This window comes from Cyphellophora attinorum (assembly GCF_001299255.1).
Source record: "Cyphellophora attinorum strain CBS 131958 chromosome Unknown Contig24, whole genome shotgun sequence".
NCBI lineage: Eukaryota > Fungi > Ascomycota > Eurotiomycetes > Chaetothyriales > Cyphellophoraceae > Cyphellophora > Cyphellophora attinorum.
Window position 1 is genome coordinate 26,522 of NW_017253252.1, and position 22,709 is coordinate 49,230.

General features: G+C 53.6%; 10 protein-coding genes across 10 annotated transcripts; 3 read left to right on the forward strand and 7 right to left on the reverse strand.

Annotated features, from left to right (window-relative positions):
* Positions 1 to 669: 669 nt before the first annotated feature.
* AB675_10233 (uncharacterized protein) lies at positions 670 to 1,806 on the reverse strand (the record flags this gene model as incomplete). The annotated part of the gene is made up of 2 exons (XM_018138990.1): positions 670 to 1,710; positions 1,759 to 1,806. The coding sequence occupies 2 exons, from the start codon at positions 1,804 to 1,806 to the stop codon at positions 670 to 672; spliced, it is 1,089 nt and encodes a 362-aa protein (XP_017997452.1).
* A 659-nt stretch (positions 1,807 to 2,465) lies between these two features.
* Positions 2,466 to 3,674, forward strand: AB675_10234 (Galactose-1-phosphate uridylyltransferase; the record flags this gene model as incomplete). Its single annotated transcript, XM_018138991.1, has 1 exon — positions 2,466 to 3,674. One exon carries the CDS (start codon positions 2,466 to 2,468, stop codon positions 3,672 to 3,674), a length of 1,209 nt encoding a protein of 402 aa, XP_017997389.1.
* Positions 3,675 to 3,831: 157 nt separating this feature from the next.
* Positions 3,832 to 4,466, reverse strand: AB675_10235 (uncharacterized protein; the record flags this gene model as incomplete). The annotated part of the gene is made up of 2 exons (XM_018138992.1): positions 3,832 to 4,305; positions 4,407 to 4,466. The coding sequence occupies 2 exons, from the start codon at positions 4,464 to 4,466 to the stop codon at positions 3,832 to 3,834; spliced, it is 534 nt and encodes a 177-aa protein (XP_017997365.1).
* A 777-nt stretch (positions 4,467 to 5,243) lies between these two features.
* AB675_10236 (Very-long-chain 3-oxoacyl-CoA) lies at positions 5,244 to 6,370 on the forward strand (the record flags this gene model as incomplete). Its single annotated transcript, XM_018138993.1, has 2 exons — positions 5,244 to 5,808; positions 5,898 to 6,370. 2 exons carry the CDS (start codon positions 5,244 to 5,246, stop codon positions 6,368 to 6,370), a joined length of 1,038 nt encoding a protein of 345 aa, XP_017997345.1.
* Positions 6,371 to 7,296: 926 nt separating this feature from the next.
* AB675_10237 (uncharacterized protein) lies at positions 7,297 to 8,079 on the reverse strand (the record flags this gene model as incomplete). Its single annotated transcript, XM_018138994.1, has 3 exons — positions 7,297 to 7,831; positions 7,888 to 8,002; positions 8,067 to 8,079. 3 exons carry the CDS (start codon positions 8,077 to 8,079, stop codon positions 7,297 to 7,299), a joined length of 663 nt encoding a protein of 220 aa, XP_017997322.1.
* A 460-nt stretch (positions 8,080 to 8,539) lies between these two features.
* AB675_10238 (putative rhamnogalacturonate lyase C) lies at positions 8,540 to 9,571 on the reverse strand (the record flags this gene model as incomplete). Its single annotated transcript, XM_018138995.1, has 1 exon — positions 8,540 to 9,571. One exon carries the CDS (start codon positions 9,569 to 9,571, stop codon positions 8,540 to 8,542), a length of 1,032 nt encoding a protein of 343 aa, XP_017997374.1.
* Positions 9,572 to 11,027: 1,456 nt separating this feature from the next.
* On the forward strand, positions 11,028 to 12,942 carry AB675_10239 (Protein kinase dsk1; the record flags this gene model as incomplete). Its single annotated transcript, XM_018138996.1, has 4 exons — positions 11,028 to 11,152; positions 11,306 to 12,212; positions 12,263 to 12,451; positions 12,505 to 12,942. The coding sequence occupies 4 exons, from the start codon at positions 11,028 to 11,030 to the stop codon at positions 12,940 to 12,942; spliced, it is 1,659 nt and encodes a 552-aa protein (XP_017997344.1).
* Positions 12,943 to 15,036: 2,094 nt separating this feature from the next.
* Positions 15,037 to 15,833, reverse strand: AB675_10240 (uncharacterized protein; the record flags this gene model as incomplete). The annotated part of the gene is made up of 2 exons (XM_018138998.1): positions 15,037 to 15,368; positions 15,467 to 15,833. The coding sequence occupies 2 exons, from the start codon at positions 15,831 to 15,833 to the stop codon at positions 15,037 to 15,039; spliced, it is 699 nt and encodes a 232-aa protein (XP_017997339.1).
* Positions 15,834 to 16,362: 529 nt separating this feature from the next.
* AB675_10241 (uncharacterized protein) lies at positions 16,363 to 18,165 on the reverse strand (the record flags this gene model as incomplete). Its single annotated transcript, XM_018138999.1, has 1 exon — positions 16,363 to 18,165. One exon carries the CDS (start codon positions 18,163 to 18,165, stop codon positions 16,363 to 16,365), a length of 1,803 nt encoding a protein of 600 aa, XP_017997363.1.
* Positions 18,166 to 18,579: 414 nt separating this feature from the next.
* On the reverse strand, positions 18,580 to 19,542 carry AB675_10242 (Adiponectin receptor protein 1; the record flags this gene model as incomplete). The annotated part of the gene is made up of 1 exon (XM_018139000.1): positions 18,580 to 19,542. The coding sequence occupies one exon, from the start codon at positions 19,540 to 19,542 to the stop codon at positions 18,580 to 18,582; it is 963 nt and encodes a 320-aa protein (XP_017997293.1).
* Positions 19,543 to 22,709: the final 3,167 nt, after the last annotated feature.

Below are 22,709 nucleotides of genomic sequence, written 5' to 3' on the forward strand. Positions count from 1 at the left end.
GTGATGGGGGTCGAGTTCACGCGCACCACCTCGTATGCTATGACCCATTGAAGGGACCTCAGCGCGTAATGTGCCGGTGGTTTGAGGTTAGAATGGCAGACTCCTTCCCTCCTGGTGTTCGGGATGTTGCAAGAGGCGCCTATCGGCGCAGCAAAGGTCTGAATATGGCAGTCGTTGTCCAAGGGAGAGTGTGAACTCCATCAACACCACGCTTGAGACTACGCCGCAAGGCGCCGCTAAGATGGATGCTCCTTCGCGCGGTATTTCGTATACTCAACCTACGCAAGAGGCACAATCTTAGAGTCGACGGCCAGCAGATCGCTGCCTCGTGATTCCGGATATCGTTCGGACCAAACACTGGGAAGGTGATCACAGGCAGGCTTGCTTGCCTCTCTTCAGGCACCGGGCCTTAGACTCTTGTCCGAACGGTTGACAAGCGACTGCCAATCAGGCATGAACGCTCTGAATTGCCTGCACATCAGTCGTCTCCGCGCCTTCCTCCTCGTTGATAGTGACACTGTCGTCCGACCTTGATATGGTCCACGAGAACCACCATTGACCTGCGCGCGAACTGGATCAGCCTTTCTATACATAACAAATACAGTACAAAGCACGTCTGGTCTTCTTCCACTTGCTGCTCCAACGCACCTCAACATCGGGTTCTCGTGATTATTGGACTGCCTCAGCGGCAGCCGCGTTCTGGGCCTGACCAGCCACGGCAAAGTTACCAAAGATGAGTGTCCTACCTGATGGGCTGCCCTTTCCCTGCATTGATGCTTCGACCGCTAGCATGAGATGCGTGGTGCGGACTACGAGTTCTGGAATATATCTTAGTGTCACGGACGCTTGAAGCACGTTCTTGAAAGCGAACTGACCTCTGACTTCGACCTCAAACGCCAGTGGGATATCATCCAAGTCGTCCTCGCCCTCATAAAACCGCGGCTCTGTACATCTCACGGCGAACCTCAGTCCAACATTATGTTTCTCGTCCGTCCAAAGAACACCTCTGTCGCTGCCGATGTCGGGTCTCAGGTCGGTGAACGTTCTGGACAGCCCAGACGGATGTTCTACGTCGCCGTGTGCAGCTAACTCCCTGGCTCTGGCAACCAGCCAATACCGCCAGACCCTCATCCATCCCTGTTTCGGCTCTACCAGAGGGACGGTGCTCAAGAACACGCCCCTTCTGGGTCCCAGACGGACTAGGCTGGCATAAGAGCAGAACTGCCCAAACAGCTCGTCCGCATCGAGATTGATGGTATGCGTGATTTTGCTCTTTCCGCCATCCCCAGCATTAGCGTATATCGGCTGTGTGGGATTGCCTGCTCCGGCGCTGTTGGGCGTCAAGCCGGCGACTCTCCGCACGGGGATCGTGCCTTCCACGCCTGGCCGCTCAGGCCGGAAGCGGCTGTATAATGATCCCAATTTCGCGAAGCGGCCGGACTCGGTCTGGCAGTCGTGATAAAGACTGCCTTCGCCTTCGTGCTTGGAACTCAGGCCGTCGGTTCCAAGATAGGCGCAGAAGAGGTAGGGGTCGGTGTAGCGCTTTGTGGGATGGTATGCTTCGAGGATCAATTTGTATTCTGGTGCGGCGGCGGCCAGGAGGAGGCGGAAGTGGATGATGCGCAGGATGATGTGGTGGAAGCGTCGCGAGACGGTGCAGTATTTGAGCAGGGAGACGGTGTCAAAGGCGGAGAGTAGGTGCACCAGGATCTACACATGTCAGTCTATGGTCGCTTGCGCGAGCGACGGCGTTTGGACCTCGTTGGGGAGCTCGTCAAGGCTCAACGGCTTTATCGTGGTCGCCATCTTCGCAGGTCGGTCCAACGGGGGTTGCTAGTGGGAGAAAGTCGGGAAGCACGTATGCTGAATATGAAGAGTGTTCAAGTTGGAGCGATAGACAGTATCAATAGCGACATCTTGCGCTGCTCCTCGAACAAAGAGGGCCCGTCTTTCGACCGAGTGATCACCTATCCACGGAAATCATTGAACATCCGCGATTACACCCAGATACTAGAAAGTCATGTCAGCGGTCCTGATATCGACATTTGCCGAGGAGATGGTCTCATTGGATGACGCGTGATCTGCAAGTCATCGCGGGGTGTCGGGGCCGTGAGATGCTACGAAGTATGTCATTTCATTTTGCCTGCGTGAGTACTTCGAGAAAGGTATCACTACTCTTCTAGGATCAAGGTAAGCCACGACGTTCAGGCACGTATTGATGCATTTTTGATGCCCTCGCGTCGGGTGTAAGTGCTGATCGAGACTCGAGAGCCATTGATCGATGACTGCTACGCTGCCCCACTAGTTTCCCGCCATCGCTTCTCGATTTTCCGCTCCTGTTGCGCTTATCCCAAAAATATATCTCAGTGGCAGCTGAGGGCAGAGAGAAACTCATATAGCTCGCTCGTCCCGGACACAAACCTGCGACCGCAACGACTGCCTCCACTTCCGATTCGAACAGCATCATGCCCGACAAGATCCTAGACGACATCTCGCACCGCCGCTGGAACCCGCTCCGCGGGACCTACGTCCTCGTCTCCCCCCATCGCACTAAACGCCCGTGGCAAGGCGCACAAGAATCGCCCTCGCTGATCGAGCTCCCAGACTTTGACCCCAAATGCTATCTCTGTCCAGGCAACTCACGCGCCTCAGGCGACAAGAACCCACACTACGACAACACATTTGTCTTCGTCAACGACTATAGCGCTGTCAAGGAGACACAAGATGACTACACCTCCCCAGACGAGCCCGGTAGCCTCTCGAGTCTCCTCTTGCAGGCCGAGCCAGTCAAGGGCAAATGCTACGTCCTTACGTTCAGTGCGAAACACAACGTTACCCTGGCAGACATGACGCCCACTGAGATCGTGCCTATCATCAAGACCTGGACCGAAATCTATACCGCCCATCTCGATCCCAAGTCGCCGTTGGCACAGCTGGCTGGTCCCACGCATATTCCACCACGCAGCGCACACAGCGACGTCGGCACACCACGCGAGCAGTACCGGTACATGCAGATCTTCGAGAACAAAGGCGCGGCCATGGGCTGCTCGAACCCGCATCCACACGGACAGATCTGGACGACGACCAGCCTTCCCGAAGAGCCCGCCGCTGAGTTGACACAGCTGCGGAACTACCATCGGCAGCAGGGGGGACAGCACATGCTCGTGGACTACGCAAGGTTGGAAAAGGAGAAGAACGAGCGAGTAGTATGGCAGAACGAGACTTTTCTTGTGATTTGCCCCTGGTGGGCGGTCTGGCCATTTGAGACCATGATCCTTCCGCTCAAGCATATTCGCTCGCTGGTCGATCTGTCAGAGCAGGAGCAAAGCCAGCTGGCGCAGGCGATTGCCGAGGTCACGAGGCGGTATGACAATCTATTTGAGACGAGCTTCCCGTATAGCATGGGCATCCACCAGGCGCCGTTGCAGGGTACGGAAGAGGAGGTTGAGTGCTCGAGTCTGCATCTGCACTTCTACCCGCCACTGTTGCGGTCGGCGACGGTGAGGAAGTTCTTGGTCGGATATGAGCTTATGGCGGAGCCGCAGCGTGATATTACGCCCGAGCAGGCGACCAAGCGATTGCTCGATTGTGGTGGTGAGCTGTACCGCAAGAAGCTGCAAGCTGAGACTGGAGACAAGGTCGACATTCCTCCAGCTGGTGACCATGCGCAGTGAGCTCGTCGACAAGCTTCCAAAATTGTATGTATAGCGCTCAGCGTGCACAGCGTCACCCCTCGCCAGCAACTCCACGACGGAGCATTCCCACGAAGTGGCACTCAACGGAGGCTCATCTTGACATCATCATCCGATACGTTCGTTCCGATCGTGTCTATCACTTCACATAATGCCCATACTGCAACAGACTCCAGCTCAAACCGATCATCGCCACCACAGTCGGCGCCAACCACGGACCTGATGGCCTCGCTGTCCGCCAATAAAACGCCTCCGCTCCGAAATGGACCAGTCCAACAACATTGGTCAACATCTGCATATGATACCAATCCCTCTCATGAACGTGGTAGGCGGCATGCATCCTCAGCAGTCCAACCGCCATGTTCCAGGTAGCGAAGGTTCGCGAGGAGAGGTCAGTGACAGGCGAGCGGTCCTCGTGAACGGCGATGGAAGCGACAGAGGGGCGTCTGTCAGGCTGAGGTGTCGAGAAGAAGTCTTCTTCGATAGTGGTGGTTTGGGAGGTGGTCTTTCGAATGCCCGGTACAGGCGGGAGGTGGTCGTTGGGAGGGTTGTACAGTCGGCGGACGTAGGAGTCGGAGAAGTAGCATGATATTGCGTTGGTGCAGGCCGTTACCTGGGTGGTGTTAGCAGCACGATCAGATTGTCTTCTCGCCGACCGGATGACTGAAAGCACGCAATGGCTCGAAGGTGGAGGACAAATAGCACATCACTTACTCCGACGAAGAGAATATACAGCGGAAGGAAGCCTTCGCTCCATGACGGAAGGACATCCATTTCTACCCTTTTGGGTGATGTCTTGCTGCGGCTGTAGCTGACTCTTGCTCCCCTTTTGTCAACGTTCTCAGCACGCTGTGGAGGATTCGTAGGATCTGACTAGCCTCGGCCAAGCTGTGACAGGCTCAGGTACTGTATCAAGCAGCAGGAATCCTGACGGCTGCGGTGTGTAGTACGCTCCTTGTGGAAATGTCGAGATGGCCGGCTGATTGACTGGAGAAGAAAACGGCAGCAGTATGGCCTGACTTAGACTGAAGTAGCTGCTCGTTCTCGACTCGTAGACAGCTACCACTTACGAGAGTAATTGCTTCAAGAAGAAGCAAGAAGAACAGACGGACGAACAGAGCTTCACAATTGTCCGAATCTCAAAATCATGCCACTCGCGAAATTCACGATGCTGCAAGCCCATGCTGCACCTACGAAGACATCCCTGTCCCGTGCCTGGCTCTAGTGGGCGGGATGCCCGTGCTCCCGCACTTGAGCCGCCTTGTCAGAGCCTTTGGAAACTGATTCGGATCCCCACAAAGCCCGTCACCGTCACCGAATTGAACCTTCAAGCTGACGTTGAGGGAACCAGTGGAAAAAGTGTTACACGAGATACACTTGTTACTGCCATCACATGCAGATATACTACAGCCATACTCTCTATATCCCAGGCTGACACATTGCCGTTGACACGTCCTCGCCTAGCAGGTGCCCCAAAATCCTCCTCATCTTCGACCCCGCGATCCTCTACCTACCACCCATAGCGACATCCAGTCCACCTCATCGCCCACCATGGCACCCATCCTCCACGTCCAACAACACACCGCTCTCTCACTTACCCTCAGCACCATTGGCGCCCTAACCCTTGCCACCATTTTCTACCAGATCGTCAGTTTCCTGCTCAGCACTTTCATCGTCTCGGGCCACTCGCTCGAGAAGTTCAAAGACAAGAAAAGCGCCGACGGCACCTGGGCCGTCATCACCGGCGCCTCAGACGGCCTCGGTCGCCAGTACGCCCTGCAACTCGCCGACAAGGGCTTCAATGTGCTATTGATCAGTCGGACTAAGGCGAAGTTGGATGCGCTGGCGGAGGAGATCTCGAACAAAGCGAAGAAGAGCTATGATGGCGGTGCGCAGGCGGAGGTGCTGGCCGTGGATTTCAGTACTGCGGGTGATGAGCAGTATGGGCAGATCGAGCGGGCATTAAAGGGGAAGGTGGTTGGAGTTCTAATCAACAACGTGGGACTCAGTCACGACCGACCCGTGGTGTTCAGTGAAACGTCGCTGGAGGAGATGGAGAGCATCATCAAGATAAACTGTCTGGCGACGTTGAGGGTCACGAAGACTGTGCTGCCATGTGAGTTCCCTACACTGACCCAGATGCTTCGCCTGAAGGAGAGCATCTACCCTCTAGAGAGGCTGCTTGCTGATACGTTCACCTCAAAGTCATGCTCCCCCAACGCCGCGGCCTAATCCTCACAATGGGCTCCTTCGCGGGCCTGACCCCCACGCCGCTCCTCGCCACCTACTCCGGCAGCAAAGCCTTCCTGCAAGCCTGGAACACCGCTCTCGCCGCCGAGCTCGCGCCTCAAGGAATCGTCTGCACCCTCGCGCAAGCCTACCTTATCACTTCCGCTATGTCCAAGGTCCGCCGCCCAACCTGGCTCATTCCAACCGAGAAAGCATTTGTGAAGTCCAGCTTGGCGAAGATTGGGAACAGAGGTGGGAGCTGGGGGTTCGGTAGGGGGACGGGCACGCCGTATTGGAGCCATGCGTTGATTGCGGGAGTTGTTACGGGCGTATCGGGTGCGGCAAGTGACCTGACGGTTGGCATCAACAAGAGGATGCATGAGGATATTTTGAGGAGGGTGTTGAGGAAGGAGAAAAGGGAGAGGGAGGCGGGGAAGAAGAAGGAATGATGTTGCGCGAGGATCGTATTGCAACGCGTGGGTCATGCCTGAATAAACGACTATCAAGTGGATGGAAAAGCGACCGCCAGCTGGAGTCCGCAATCGAGCCGAGATCGACTCGCCCTGCTGAGTAGCAGTGTGTGCCACCCCAGCATGACAATCCGGCTTCGATCATCTTGTCGGTGGTGGGTAGTAAGGGAGGGAAGCGAGCTGAGGAGCCAGATACTTATACCTCTTCGACAAACCGAACTTCCGGCACAAACCGCCACGATCACTTCACGGGCTCGAACAAGAGTCAATCATTGGTCGTTACACGATTCAGGCTCAGTTGCTGCCTGGTGTCATTCACTTCGGTGGACACGCCATCATTGAGTGAAGACTTGAGGGCATGGCACTAGCAATGACACAGCGACCGCTGAGCTCTCTGGAGTCAAAAATCTCTGTTTGGCTGCACACAGTGCTGCAGGTAGCGACGTTACTTGAGTAGTCCAGCCGAGCTGACGACAAAAACACGAACTGGCGTGAAAAGGACACATTCTCTGGTGGGCAGGTCTGTCAAGAGCCAGAAAATCGCCTCTGTAAAGCGGTCAAATGTAGAAACATTGCTCATGCATCATGTGCACTCGCATCCACATAACTTCTTCTTTTTGCAGCAGATGCATGACATTGAACATTGAAAATTGAATTGTGGTGTACTTTCCATTTTTCCTCCCATGAATCATACTGTTGTACTTCGTGGACCCGAACGCCATACTGTCAAAGCCCAGCACTCGGTGTTCCAACACATTGCACCCAATGACAGGGACCGAAAACATTGCGTGAACCTGTCTTCTTGTTGGCTGCTTCAACAAGCCCTTTTCAAGGTGCCCCCAGTAGGACCCAGATCCCATTGCCGAACACGTAACTGTTGTGTCCCACATCGTTGATTGTCTCACTTACATGTCCTCGCGAAACGCACTCTTCCTCGTCCCAGTCGGACTCCCACCACCACCGTGCGCACCACCATCATAGCTCCCAGCCGAGTCCGCGCTCAGTTGTGGCCGATGCGACGACCTCCCACCATCAACTTCCGGTCTTGGACTGACACTCCTCAGACTAGGCGCCGCGTTCTCGTCACCAAAGGGATTGTCTCCACCAGATCTGCCCCTCGACGTGTTGTAGTCTCCACTCGCGCCACCATACGGCTCAGCATGCAACCCGCTCGTCGGTGCAAGCCCTAACTCCTGCTCTTCGTAGTTTGCCGCGTACCCGCCACCACCATGCTGCTGTCGACCATCATACGGATCATCATCATGTGCTCCGCCGACTCGTGTGTCCCACGCATCATCCTCAAACCCCCTGCCCCGTCCCCGCGCACTCGCCGGCGTGTACCCACCATCCGCACCAGATCCAGTCTCCTCATATGCTCCGCGCGCCGAGCGCGGGTTGCGCAGCTTGGAGATCTGGTCTTTGATCCATTCGATGGGTCCGCTGGAGCGTGGGGTTGGGTAGTTGGTGGTGGATTGGTCTGACTTGACGAATGGGACGTAGTGTTTCCAAATTGGGGGCGGGAGCCGGCCTGGCGGGCTTTGTATTGTGTCCATAAGATCCAGGCGGCGTAGATGATGATCACGACTAGGAAGAGGAGGAAGAAGAATAGACCTGGCGAGAACGTTGTTAGTATAGTATTCCTGGAGTTGTGCAAGTCTTAGTGAATGAGACGTACCCCAGCCGCGCATATTGGGCGATGATGCGCTTCAGGCGTGCTGATGTTGAGGAAAATATTGTATGTAGGCTTTTCCAAGGAATGAAGAAGTCAAGGCTGCGACGTCACCGGTGTAGCGGATCGCATGTTTTTTCGTGGTGTTGGAGCGATCTTGTATCGCGAAGTGGATCGGCGCGGTGGGAGGAAGGCCTTGGCTTCCGAGACCGATGGATATGACGGGGCAACAATGTCTCGGAGAGGAAGATGAGATGAGCAAGTCTGGTCGTCGAAGTAATACCAACTGGAAATCAGCTTGCGACACGCTCATGCAGGCCGCTCAGCTCAACCCTAACCCCAGATTCGGCTAGACGAACCGGAGAGTTCGCTGCAATTGCTAAATTTGGAGACCACGAGCAAGCCTATGAAGATCGCCTGGACTTTTATGGCACGGAGACATTGTCGACCATGTCGCAATATATGGATTTGCTCTACAACTACAGGTCAACGACATGTGGCTTGTTGCCCAGTTGACTCGATGTTCGCACCGTCAAGGCGGCATTGACGAGTATACCGCCTTGCCGTGCACCTCCCCACAGCCGGGACCAAGCGAGCGCCTTGAGATCTTCCCACACCAATTGCATGCCCTTTAAGTATAGCGCAACATCAAAGAGCTCTGTCAACGGCGGTTGGGAGAACTGTGCCTTGCCATTGCCGTAAGCGTGCTCACGCAACTCCTCGAACAGCTTCTGCGACCGATCCCACCACAGGTATTCTTTGCCGTAGCCTGAGTGGACGTGGCCGCAGACTTGCAGCGTCGGCTTCGTACGCCATATTTCTTGCAGTTCGAACTCGTCTCCGAGCCCGCCGGAGGTCGGTAGGTCGAGATGCCACTTTGGTGGGTTGTGCGTCACCAAGATATCCACGTCGTCCGGCACGGTATTGCTCCATGCGTCTTGCCCACGTTCATACTGGAAAGCAAACTCCTTTCCGCCGCACCTGGGTATCTGAGGCGCGCCGTAGATCTTGAGCTTCCGATCGTCTATGAAGGGCAGCGTCACAGAATTGTGCTGGAGATATGTGAGCTTGCCCCAGCTCAGCGCCTGGTTCTTGTGGGCATTGTCATGGGCCGACCTTGACCGCTCATCGAGGTATGAATCGTGATTGCCGCAAATTACCACAATGTATGCGAATCCATCTTGAGACCCGGGCCACGGTTTCAGCAGACTCTTGAGCCAGTCGAGGGTTTGTTGAATCTGTGCACGAGAGCCGGAGTTGGTCAGATCGCCAGCATGTATCAGAATGTCGCCCTTTGGCAGTGCCTGCGGCGGGATCTTGGTGTGAGTATCACTGATGCAGACCACGCGGATGCGGGACCTGCCCGATGCTGTGGGTTTGTATGATGGTCCGCGAAGATTGAGAAGGAGATAGTGTAGAAAGGTGATGAGGACTGTGATCGGGTGGTGGATCAGTTCGTAGACGAAGCTCGTGGGCGCAAATTGCGACTTAGGCGGAGTCAAGAGTGGCATGTTCAAGACTCTTCGATGATGAGGGTCGCACGGTGGGCGCCGACCGAGTATCAGCAATTATAGGTCCTTGCTTGCTGCATCTTCGCGGTGTTTGAGAGAGGATGAGATGTGTAGTTCAAGAAGCCAATAGTTCCTGGAACGAAACCCACCTTGGGGGCCACGAATCCTTGACGGAGATCACTAGATTAGGCTTCGGATATTTGACGCCTTTCTCTGCCTTGACGTGGTGAATAAGTACCAACTATTACTGGGAAGCAGCTATAACATATTGACGATATCAAGAGCATAGACATGTGGCTTGGTCGCTGAAACCTTTGGGGTGATACCGAAAGTGGAATTTAGGGCTTGCCCGGCGGCGCACCCGGCAAAGCTGGAGAGTTAGTAACTCTCGATGACATACCAGGCCAGTGTCAGTCTCGCCGTGGTGGTGGTTCAAAGGATCAGTGAGTTGGTCGGTGACGGAAGTCTCTTCCAAGTCCAGCGCAGCTGCCAAATTGTGCTACACTTGCAGAATTCAGCTGCCATCCTCGAGTAATTCAAGTCAAGGACCAGATAGTAATTCTAGAGCACTACATGTACCTCGTCGCCCACCACCACTAAGCAGCAATCCACCTAAGCGCCGCGCAGCTAAGCCCCTCTATCGTTGTATCCACGAGCCCGACGCCCACCCTGCAATTGGAGCAGGAGCAAGCAGTATTACAGCAGCTGCCAGCTCGAGCGTGTACTGCACCAACTGCAGTCCGGTCGCCCCTGTCGTGGGCTGCACTTCACATCGGGCACGAGTCTCGACCTCTGTGTCGCAACACTGCGCCGGTCTGCTCTGTTGGCATTCCTGCCTCTTTCTCCGGGGCATAGCATAGCATAGCATAGCCTTGCTGCTGCCGGTCCCAACATTCCAGATCACATCATTGACTTGCGCAAAGTACGCAGCACCAGAGAACGTTGGTATAGAGGACTTTCATAGTCTGATTCGTTGCCCTGGCCAGTTTCAGAGCACTCGTCGCGTTACCTCAGCGCCCAACATCGCCAATCGAGAGTTGTTCGCGCAACTCTCAGAGCATTGATAGACAAACACGGCACGATCTATCATCGATCAAGAATAACATTGTTGGTCAAGAAAGATCAGTTCCAAGCATTGGATATACGATACGATCATCGCCCGCGTCCCACCCCACTGCTGGTCAGCACGCTGCCCTGCCAGTGCCCGCCCGCGTTTGCAACCCCAAATCACCCGCCGATAGTCCCGATCAAATCGTCAGGCACTGCACGTCAGCTGCAGTGCTATCACTGAGACTCTTCCAAAATTCCTCCTCAGACTCAGTTGTCCTCCTCGGGGCTCCCATACCCCTCCAATACACTGCTTGCTGCCAACGCCGCTGTACTGGCTATGATGAATGGCGCAAGTATCAAGGAAGCAGTAACCAACTCGGCCAAGAAAGTCGCGACGACCGCAGCCATGGCTGCCAACAACAACAGCAACGGCCAGAAGAAGCGAAGAAAAGGCGACCTGAAACCCATCATAACCGGCACTGACAACGCTGGCTCAAGTCTTCACGACAGCCCCACCCAAGCCGAAGCCGAGTAAGTGACGTGTCTGCCTCAATCCAATAATATCCACTAAGCGCCCGATATCTGCTCTCTCCTTTCCATTTCATCCTCATCGCCATGTACCCAAATCGCAATGCCTCTCCCGCAACCCAAAAAGCACAAGTCGCACCACTCACAACTCCCTAGGTCACCCTTATCTACCACCTCCGAAGAAGATCCCGCCGAAGCCACCGCCGATGAAGAAGACAGTGAGGACTACTGCAAAGGCGGATATCACCCCGTCTTTGTCGGCGAGACCTATAACAATGGAAGATATACGGTAGTCCGCAAGCTGGGCTGGGGTCACTTTTCGACGGTATGGCTTTCGAAGGATTCGCAATCAGGCAAGCACGTCGCGCTGAAGGTCGTTCGATCTGCGGCGCATTACACCGAAACAGCCATCGACGAGATAAAGCTCCTCAACAAAGTAGTGCAAGCCAATCCTAATCATCCTGGACGAAGATATGTCGTCAGTTTACTTGACAGTTTTGAACACAAAGGTCCTCATGGCGTACATGTTTGCATGGTGTTTGAGGTGCTGGGCGAGAACCTGCTGGGTTTGATCAAGAGATGGAACCACCGCGGCATACCCATGCCCCTGGTCAAGCAGATAACGAAGCAGGTACTGCTTGGATTGGATTATTTACACCGAGAATGTGGCATCATTCACACCGACTTGAAACCAGAAAACGTTCTGATTGAGATCGGAGACGTAGAGCAGATCGTGCAGGCTTTTGTCAAGGAGGAGGACAAGAATTCAAAAGACACGAATCCAAATGGCCGGAGGCGGCGTAGGACGCTCATCACCGGCAGTCAACCGCTTCCCAGTCCTCTCAATGCAAGTTTCAGCAATATCGACAAGATTGGGATGTCGCCGCACGGACACAGCAGTTTAAACCAGATCGTCAATGACTCGCCAGTGAACAAGTCCTCCGAGGGTCTGTCAATGCTGGAACAGCTGAAGCTCAAGAATCAAGAGAGCGGCAAGTCAAACGATGCGGACCAGAAGACACGAGAAAAGACAACAGATCCCATAGAGAAGGATCTGGCAGGCGTCTCGCTGGACAGCAAGAAAGCAACAGTCAAGCTGAAAAAGTGTTGAAGGAGGCCGCCAACGAGGATCCCACGCCCATGAGCGAGGTCATTTCAGTCAAGATTGCTGACCTTGGGAATGCTTGTTGGGTTGGCCATCACTTTACTAATGATATTCAGACGCGCCAGTACCGTTCTCCAGAGGTGATATTGGGATCTAAGTGGGGAGCGAGTACAGATGTATGGAGCATGGCCTGCATGGTATGTTCGAACTCCCACGAGCAGACCTGATACCATGACTGACTCTTGACCAGGTCTTCGAACTTATTACCGGAGACTACCTATTTGATCCGCAGTCGGGCACCAAGTATGGAAAAGATGACGACCATGTCGCGCAGATCATCGAACTTCTCGGGCCCTTTCCAAAATCGCTCTGCTTGTCCGGAAAATGGTCGCAAGAAATATTCAACCGAAAAGGCGAATTGCGGAATATACACAGGCTACGACATTGGGCCTTACCAGACGTTCTGCGAGAGAAGTACCACTTTACAGTCGATGATGCTCATAGAATCGCCAACTTCTTGATACCCATGCTCGATCTGCCGCCAGAGGGGCGCGCCAATGCTGGCGGAATGAGCAATCACGAATTTGTGAAGGATGTCAAGGCGATGGAGAAAGTGAAGGTTGATGTGACCGTGGGAGCAAAGGGTGAAGGCATCGAAGGCTGGGCAACTGAGACGAAGAAGCGGTAGTACATCTTTGGACACTCTTCAGTCGCCCAAAAGGCCCACTCAACATAACGATCTCACTTCAACTTATCCGCTGATCGCACTCCTCGCAGCGACTATGGCGGCGGAGCAGAGCAGCAGCAGACTTGGGAGCATCTCGATGCTAGACCATGCTACGATTTGTCATCTTTCAACCAGCAGACTTACACAGATAGCGAGCACTTCCCATAGACCATGAAGGAAAATGGACGTTTGGCGATGGACGAAAGGAGACTCTGGAGTTCTTGGTGAAGCAATCAAGAACTTTTGGGCAGGTGTGAATCAAGACATGTCCATACATCAACGAATTTCTTTTCTGTTTCGAACCAGTTTTCCCTAACCTGAGATAGACCCTCGCCCGGAGGATATCAGAGCTACAGTACCTAGCATACGAGAGTACATTCAATCAAAGGTGCTTTTATTGCATCGAAAACAACAGCAGTGGCACTCGGACCAGCATCTCTCAAGGAGAACTGTCCGTCGTATCGGCTGATAGCTTGCCGAGGCTGCCACGTCATATGCGCCGTACTACAAAGACAAATTGACCAACTCGATGTACTCGACCAGACATGTACTCTAACATTGAAGGAGGCACGGCGGAGATCTCGTGTGGAAGGAGGCCCGAACATCTGTGCCCACGACACTATAGCCCTTCATTGCCAGCTACATTTCAGCGATCGCTGCTGACCCTGGCATCGATCCAGAGAGTCAGCAAGAAATATATCGAACAGCACCTGGATTTGAACCAGAATCTTCGAGGTCAAGTGCAGCAGATCCCGATCAGAGATACGACCTGCATATCTGGGACAAAGTCACGACAGAACTGAATCGATGTACTGAACCTAACTGTACTATGCTGTTGAAAGTGAGGGTCTGATAATCGAGGTATACTGGCCCGAGATTTCGAGAATAACAAATCATATACACGATGCTCAGCAATCTGCGACTGCCTCTTCGTCTGACAAGCACATTACTGCCATGAAGAAACAGACTGAGCAGAACCCTTCTCAGCTCGTGGGCAACGTATCAGCGGCGTCGGTCCTCTCCTGGCCAGGACTCAAGCACGTCGTTCTCTTGACACACAGCTTATAAAGGTCTGATCACAGTGCTCAGGACCTCTCTCAATTGCGCATTGTGCTCGTGCGCTCCTGCCTGAAGGCTGTGAGGCGTACGCCCGTCCTCTCGAGGATGGCAGGATCAGGCAAGAACAAATGCTGATGGACAAGCAGGCCATACTCGCCATCCGGTTTCTGGTGATCCGGTCAATCAGTCTCAGGTCTCTCTTTCAGACCGGATGACAAGACCCTCTGGCTCTTCCTGGGGAAGCAGGCAGAGATCCTGCCGTCCGTGGTCCTGGAGGGAGGGCTTCTACGGACGCCTTCAGTCATCGCCTGCTTCAACGATATGGGAAAGAGAACGCAGGCGTGAGGAAGACGTCGTCATCCGGTCTCACGTAACTTCACGCTGCGCCGGTTGACAAAGCAAGCAGTCGTGGACGGTGCCGCCCGAGTGAAGCACCTGCCGTCGTTCAAACGTCAGGGGACGTTGATGAGAATGAGCGATGCCTAGTGTACTCTTGCCGCCATTGTCTGCTTGCAAGACAAAAGCGGAAGTCGCGTATGGGAAAGAGTCGCGTCATCCGGTCTTGGAGAGTAGGGGTCAACCGGTCTTGCTTAATCCACCGGCCAGCCCGGATGACAAGGCAGTGACGGTAACTTATGCAAATTACGCTCTCGTCGATCTTTGTGACCGTCACAAAACGCGCAAGCCAAGGAGAAGCGGTGTCCTTTCATCTCTGACGTTGTCGTTTGTTTATGGGACGGGAGGGATGGTCGGAGGTGCCATGGGGTGTACTTGTCATCCGGTCTTGTGGATATGTATGTAACAGGGCACCGCCTGGGTCTCTAGCGCACTACAAATGTGGAAATAACATAGCAAAGAGTTTGAGGGTTGGCATGTCTTTTACTAAGAACACGAATAGTCTGCCGTGGCCCCTATCGCATGACCACCACCACCAATAGCCATTTTCTACGCACGCGCTAAGGCAGTCGCTGCCACCACGCTCTACAACTTCAGCCCCTACCATCGTTCCTTTCCAATCAATCTCCACGCCCTCGCCACAGCCGGTGGCTTACACTCTGCCAAATACTTCTTCGTCAACTCCGTTTCATTCGCCGCCGCTGCCTCGGGACTCGCGGAAGCCTTTGCCAGATCCTCGAAAAAGTACATTGCCAGATAGGGGGGTTGCTCGGAGGAGGCGAGCTCGGCTTTGGGGCCGGCTTTGTAGCGCAAGGTGCGCTTCCAGGTGGGCGCCTTGGAGAGCATAGGCAGGTGTTCTTTACGGTACCAGTCGTCAAAGCCGGCGGGGTCGGTAGTGGACATCTCGACTGTGAGGACGACAGGGACCAGGACTGTTCAGAGGAGGCGTGTCAGTTGGTGGTGTCTTAGGTCAGAGAGATATGCATGACTGCGTGCGACGGCATCTGCCTTGGTCCGCGGCTCAACGTACTGTTCCCAACACCATTCGGATCATAATCCTGAATCAGCTCATAGTTCCTTGCATCAAACTCCCCATGTTCAAGAGCATTCTGCGACAAGTCGAGTCTCTCGAGCACCTTACTGTCCGGCTGCTTGGTGTTCAAGAACTCATCCGACCGCGTTGCATCCGCAAATTCCGTCTGGTAAAGGGCCAAGAACGGCTTGTCGTGTTTTGCATTCGGGTCTAGTGGCACTTCCTGGAATAGTGCACCATTCGTTACGCTTTTGGTGTCGATCAAAGCTCCCAGGTGGTCTTGGTTGTACCATTCGATCCAGTCCTCGGGTGACAGCTTTGTTGGCCGGGACGTGACCCATAGAAGATGCGGTGGTGGTGCCATTCTATAGATGAGATTTGAATTGCACTTGTCCTTAAAGTTGTAAGGATCTGAACATGCACAACGCCAGTTTTGATATGTCCTAGGCCGGCACTTTGTATACCGGATTTGTAAGATAAATGCCGAATAATGCCCTCGGCATGTACCCCGCGCCTATCCGGTCCCTAAATCCGGCGTTTCGCATATTCGAATAACAGTCTGCTGGGAATCAACCGGCTAAGCAAAACGCAGAATCCATGCTGTTGTAGACGAATTTGGTCATCAGCGTGGGCTGTTCGTGTTCGTGTTATGTGCGGATCGGCTCGGGATCAAGCTTCAGCTCAAGCCTCGACACCTTCGGCTCGTGTCCCATACTTCAGCCATATCGACTTGATATGTCTTTGCAGGACTGCTACAAGCCGCTGTGGCAGCCACGCAGCGCCACAACACCATGGGAACGCCCAGCTGAGCTGTCGTCTGAAGGCGGTTCTGCGAATGGAGTCCGGACAGCGGCGTGACCAGGACGAAGAGAGTACCGGCATCGATTATGACCTCAGCCGATGTTATGTAGAACATCAAAGACGTTGTGCCTAGCAGCGGCATAGCCATGACCTCCTGCTCGGTCTTTGGACTGTTTTGCTCCCTTCTGTCCTTGTAATGTTGACGAATCTTCACGCCTTAGTGGAGCTGTCTTCTTCGTTGCTTTACCACGCATGGTCGGGAGCAACGACATGATAGGGGCAAGCAGGGTGTCCACGTCCAAAGAATTCGTCTCCACCGACTTCTGACGTTGAGATGGGTTGGTAAAGAGCTCGGGGATCGATGGCATCGTGCTGAGACAGTGAGCAAGACTTTGCAGTGGCTGCTGGTCCGGCAGATTGGTACCGTCGAGAGTCAGCACAAAGTCGACCATTTGCTTGAGTATCCTCAGAGAATACAAGACAGCTTGGACCTGAGCTTCCAGATGTATGAGTCCCCTTTCAGCCTCTCTAGAGCCATTGGAGCAGCCCATCAGCGCGCGAAACCTGTTCAGATCGACTAGCCAACCCTTGCCTGCCCGTTCTTGCACCACCACGTGGAGTGCCGTCATGTACCAACCAATGGAGGAGACGGGTATCACGGATGCAGACTCTGCCAGCTGGAGCACGGCGTCCACCGTGTGTGCCTGTTTCATCTTCCCGAGTGTGCATACAGCATTTGGCCGGATAGCTTCGCCTTTCTTGTAATATTCACAGACTTCACCCCTGGACCATGAGACAATGCTGGCCAGAATCGAGTAGGCTAGCTGACGGTATGCCGAGCCACAACGCCAGGCAGACTTGCCGTGTGGATCTTCATACAACACCGGGAGGAACAGCTTCGGTTCAGTCGCGGAGGGCTGAAAGACCTGGCAACATAGCTCTGCTGTACGAGGGTCCAGCTTCGACAGCGGATGAGCTGTAGGACGGTCGTCTCCAATCCTGTACTCTGCAGCGAACGCTTCTAGATCGCAGAGATCTTGTCCTTCTTTCGAGGTCCTAGCTTTCTTGACTGCAGTACCGAACGTAGCACTGCCATCTTTGTGTATTTCGTAAGCAGGACTTATAAGAGACGGGACTTTGAGCTTTCTGGCTATCGTGGGTGGATGGATGTAGGTGGCCGTAATCTCGTTGCGCAGTTCGGCACCAATATTTTCGTGTCGATCGAGACTCTGCAACTGCACAACGCACGCCTCATCACCAATGTCGTAGAGGAGGAGATCCGAATCGTTGGACAGAATTGATGCGCCGGTTGCCTTCGCAAGACGTGCACACGACGTGTCAGCTTCCTCGGCAACGACATGAAGCTTGCTTTCCCACGATGAAAGTCTTAGGGCGTCAACAACGGCGGGCACAAGGAACGGTGGCGCAGGTAATGAGCATGCCGATCCGGGACCGACTAAATGAGTCCAGCGAGCATCGTTATAGTCGATCTCAATTGCGCCAACGGTTGCCTTGGGGTTAATGTGGTTGCCTTCGCAAAATTTCTCGATCTGCTTGCGCGACCGCTCTAGCCGTGCCAGCCTGGTCGCAAATTTTGATGCTGGCAAGAAGCCATCGAAGTAAAGGGCTTCAACATCTGTCCCAGTCTCGACCAGATCAGAAAGCAGCTGAAGTGTTGCCTGACCAATATCTTGGTAGTTCGGCCAGCGTAATGCTTTGTTATACTTGCTATAGTGGTGTGCAAGTAGTTTGTTGTAGACGTGGTATGCCAACGATGGGCCATCAATGGTGAGACGCGATATCTGCCTCATATTCTGGGGCACGTGGTCGCCCTTTCCCAGGACCGCTGTTTCCGTGTAGGGTGCAAGGCCTCGTGTAAGACCCGGCACACCCATGACACAAGTAAGGGTCGTTGGTGTCCATACGCGTGTCTCGATTTGTGAAGTGCGTCATGATGAACTAAATAGCGTCACGAGCGTGCTAAGATAGAAACATTGTTTAGAACTGAGGGTGGAAAGGAGTTCGCGGCTTTCAAATGACAAGTTTGGTGTGTGACGCTTGTCATCCGGTCGAGCTAGCCCTGCGCTCGCATTATCTTTCTTGCAAGTGCGACCGGACCTGTACTATGGAGCGTACGGACTACCGACGATACAGCGATTTATGACCAGTCTTCATGGATGGCGACCATGCTTATGCTGTTTGTTGTGTGACATGGGTGACGTGATTCTATGTTGTGACCAGATCTTCCTGAAATCTATACTATGTACATAAAGAAGGATCACCAACCAGCCTCGTTGACTTCAAGGCGGTCAGTTTCGAGCCGGACACGTTCTCTGATTCTCGTAATTCCATCCGAAAGCATTCCACACACCATACAGATGGGCGAGGCTGGCTATCACGACTAGGACATGGAAAATCTGGTGCGAGCCGAAGAAGATATCAAACTTGCCCGGCCACAACGACTCTGGAATTCGCGTGACAAAGAAGAAAGCACCCAAACCGTAGATCAATCCCTCGAGGAAGTAATATGGCATTCCAGATCGAATCCACATCTGAGCCCATCCATGCAGATACAAGCCGTGCAGTATTGGCGCGAAACCGCTCAGTGCCGTCAGAATGAAAGCCCAGGTCCTGAGCGAACGATACCTCAGTCCTTGTAGTCTCGGGTGTAGCACGAGAGTCGAGGTGATGACAGAGAGAATCGTGATCATCGACCAGTAGACACCCCTGGGTATGGGATCGCAGTAGAAGCCAACATAGATGCCAGAAAAGAAGCTTCCCAATATCAGTGTGAGGATACCCACATAGTCGATCCTAAGCCAGAGACTCGAGACAGGTTCTGAATGACACATCAGGGTGTGGTATAGGGAAGACAGCGTCATCGTAACAACGGCAGCACCGACATTACAAGCGAAGACGAACCTATCCAGCCAGGCGGCGTCTGGGTAGTAGTGGTTGATGAGGCCTTGTAGCAAGATTTGGCCGATTAAGAAGCCTGCAGCCGGCACAAGATGTGTCCATATGTTGACTGTTTCGTTGTGAATGCTGAAGATGGATTTCAAGCATGCTCGTGCAGATCGAAACTCGTTCCGGTAGCCAGACTTAACGAAATGATTGTCGCGGCACCATTCGGGCAGCTTGTCCCAAGTGAGCAGTTGGAAGTGTTCGACATCCGGCCTATGCGCAGAGACAGACCTTCTGCGCTCATTGAGAACGCGGTTGAAAGTCGCACGTGGCCTTCGATAAGTGACAAGGAAAGAGAGGTTGGGCATGGTGTCGTCAACATGGATTACTGCCCAAGGTCCCAGCACACAGCCCGTCGAGCTGAACCGCGGAAGTCATCCAAACGGCTCACCTCAAGGTAGTACCGACCCTAAGAGGCTTTGTAGGAAGGTGTAGCAGCTATGAAGAATGGTAAAATTCTCGATGCGAGCACCCACATGTGAAAAATTTGGGCGGCCAACGAGCCGGTGCTGTGGGCATGATCGGGAACCTGACGATCGCTGATGAGACCTCCCAACACTTACCTACACACGGGCAAATTGCCAGGCTATCGAGTCATTAGCGAGCCATTATGTGAGCAATCTGCGATCTGGTGTGGGAGGAGGGATCCCACCCCCCTCACTCTTCGGAGGAGAGCGGGAAACCCTTTTGCTTGCGTCAGTGGCAAGTAGCCTAAGGCTTGAGCGAATCCCTAAGAAGTGTAGCATGTTTCCAATGCACATGACCACTTGGATCGCGGGAAGTGGACGAAGGAGATGGCTGTTCGATGATGAAGGGGTTGAAGATCAAGTCTTCTTCTACAAGAAACGAAGTGTCGGGAGTGGAAAGCATCGAGACTGCCAGGTGCCTTGACATCATCCTGTGGGCCTTGTATTTATGAAATTTCGCGCGCTCTCCGCGAAGCTGCTGCGTTTGCCAATCTTTCGGCCATGCGGCAAAAAGCAAAAAGTTGTGGTGCTTGCTGGGATTTATACCAGCCAAACAGCGAGAATGAAAGGATGCTCATGCTCCTTACTGGAATCGAACCAGTGATCTCCTCATAGCAGATTTGATACTAGTGACTGCGATATACTGTTAACGACATGTCTAGGCGATTCTGGACGGTTCAAGGACTTACGGCGCTATACCACTTAGCCAAAGGAGCGTCAAGTTGTGCTTGATTGTTGAGGCAAAATTTTGAATTATTGATATATAATCCTCATTCTGACTCCGCTAAGAGGACCTGCGATCATAGACCAGAAGCCTAACCCTAACACAAAATTCAACTATCAAGTCATCCGGCCTGCTGGACCGTATGGTTTTCTTACATTGTTGAGAGGAACGACTGTGTGTCTAAGCCACGATTGTTTCTCTACCTGATTAGTATGCATCTGGTCTCTTTCGATTGCAGGGGCATTGCTTTTACATAATTCTGCAATGTTTCGTTTCCTGCAGCGTTCTATTCAGGCCGAGTGACCACATTCCTGTGCAGCAGCGTGCTTTCTTGCGACTGTGCACTCACTCATGTGTCCTCCTACGTCCGATCCGTCGGGAATCGTTCTTCGAACCTACTAGATGCTCATTTCCGTCGGGATTAGTGGCCAGCTACCCTGGACAAGATTGGGGGACCGAAGATCATCCCAGCAGCGAACGACTTGCCTCGCTCTTTTGTCAGCGCCTGGCAAGCATCACCCACAGACGCTCTTTCTGCCGCTGTGGAAGCTTAGCGCAGGAAACATTCTGGCTGACGGCGGGTAGGCGAACGCTGGGAGTGTCGAGGCCGGCCCACGTGGCACAATCAACGCTCGAGCCGTGATAGAGGATCATTGCCATCCTCAGCCAACTCATCAAATGGTGACCCATAGCAGCGCGCACATAGTCTTGACGATTCGCAGGGCAGATACCTAGGTAGTCACTGCCTTGCTTCGAAATCATACGCATACAGTATGTGGCTCACGTGGCACTTTCAACGCCTTCCATGGCCGAGCTCCCATTCGTTTGATCGACGCCATCGACTCCTGCAAGCTCTGTCTCGCCCACAAGACTTGTTTCCATGCGCATGCTCTGGCATCCAGGACAATTATGAACCACTTCGTGGGCAAAGAGATCGCAATCAATGCAGAACTGACGTCCACATGTCGGGCATGCATATCGACCAGTCGAGGGATCTATGCGTCGCTGCCCAGCTTGCTGATTGTTGGGCTCTTTCTCTGGAAATGGTTTCTGGCAACCGAAACATGACTCGCTTCGCCACGCATCTGACCATGGAACCTCTTGCCAATTGTGTAGCGGAAACAAGTGGTGGTATGATCGCGCCAGATGTGTTGACAGGATCAGAGTCAGACCACAAACTGTGCATTCAGCTGGCAAGGAGCACACTTTGGTGCCGCATCTCGAGCAGAGGTAGCCTGAATATGAAGGTTTCGTGTGGCATGCGCACAGTGTAGGCTTGTCGGAGACTGTTCGAGAAGGAAACCCCATCATAAGTAGTGATGCACTCGAGGATCCTTGTGTGGCTTTGATGGAAGCTGGCGTCGTGTATGTGACCGGCGGTGTGGTGTAGTTGAGAAGAAGGTCTCGGTAATGCCGCTCGTCAAGCACGACATGGTAGTTCGCGGTCGACTTGTTGTTCGTCTTGCTTACCAGCTCGGCGCAGATGGCCACCTGTGCCGCCAGTCCTATCACTGAGGCTCTGATATGTGCCGCTGTTAGTTTGCCAATCGTGACATGTATGTCGCCTGGATCTGAGGTATGTAGCGCTCCAAACACCAACAGAATCTCTCTTGTACCATGCTGAGGAGCATGAAACAGAGACGCCCGAGCCATCTCGAGAGCGTTCTCCAACGAAGGATTTCCCTTTGGCTCGTACGTCGAGCGCATCTTCGCCACGATCGTAAGGTGCTCAGTTGGATTACCGGACATCTTAGATATTCTGACCGCGATTCCATCGTGCATGCCAACTATGCCCAGTTGTGAAATTGGATTCTGCTCGAAGAACTCGTTGATGAATTGTGTGAGGTACGTCAGTGTCAGTAGATATCTCGTAGGCCGTAGGTCTTTCTCCGCCATGGCCATGGACATGTCCAGAACAAGCACTACATGGCGGATGATCCCTCGCTGTAGCGGCGTTGTGTCTTTCTGTAGCCGTCTACGCTTGTCGGACTCCAGCAAGTCGAAGACCGCGCCTGTGAGTGTCCCATCTTCGCCCTCTTGCAGCAAGTCCCACGTCCTCGTCACCTCGAAGTCTCTCGCGTTCTCGGCATCGTTGTCGCGGTCCCTCCTTCGCGCAGATGACCTGATGGCATCTCCGTCATCGTCGGAGCCACCGGCGGGCCGACGGCCTGACGTCGCTGCCATACTCAGGAACAAGAGCTAACACTCTTGTATCCGCGGTGTGGGGGGACTTTTTTGGCGTCGCGTGCGGATATGATCACCGCTGGTTGGAGACGCGTTGACG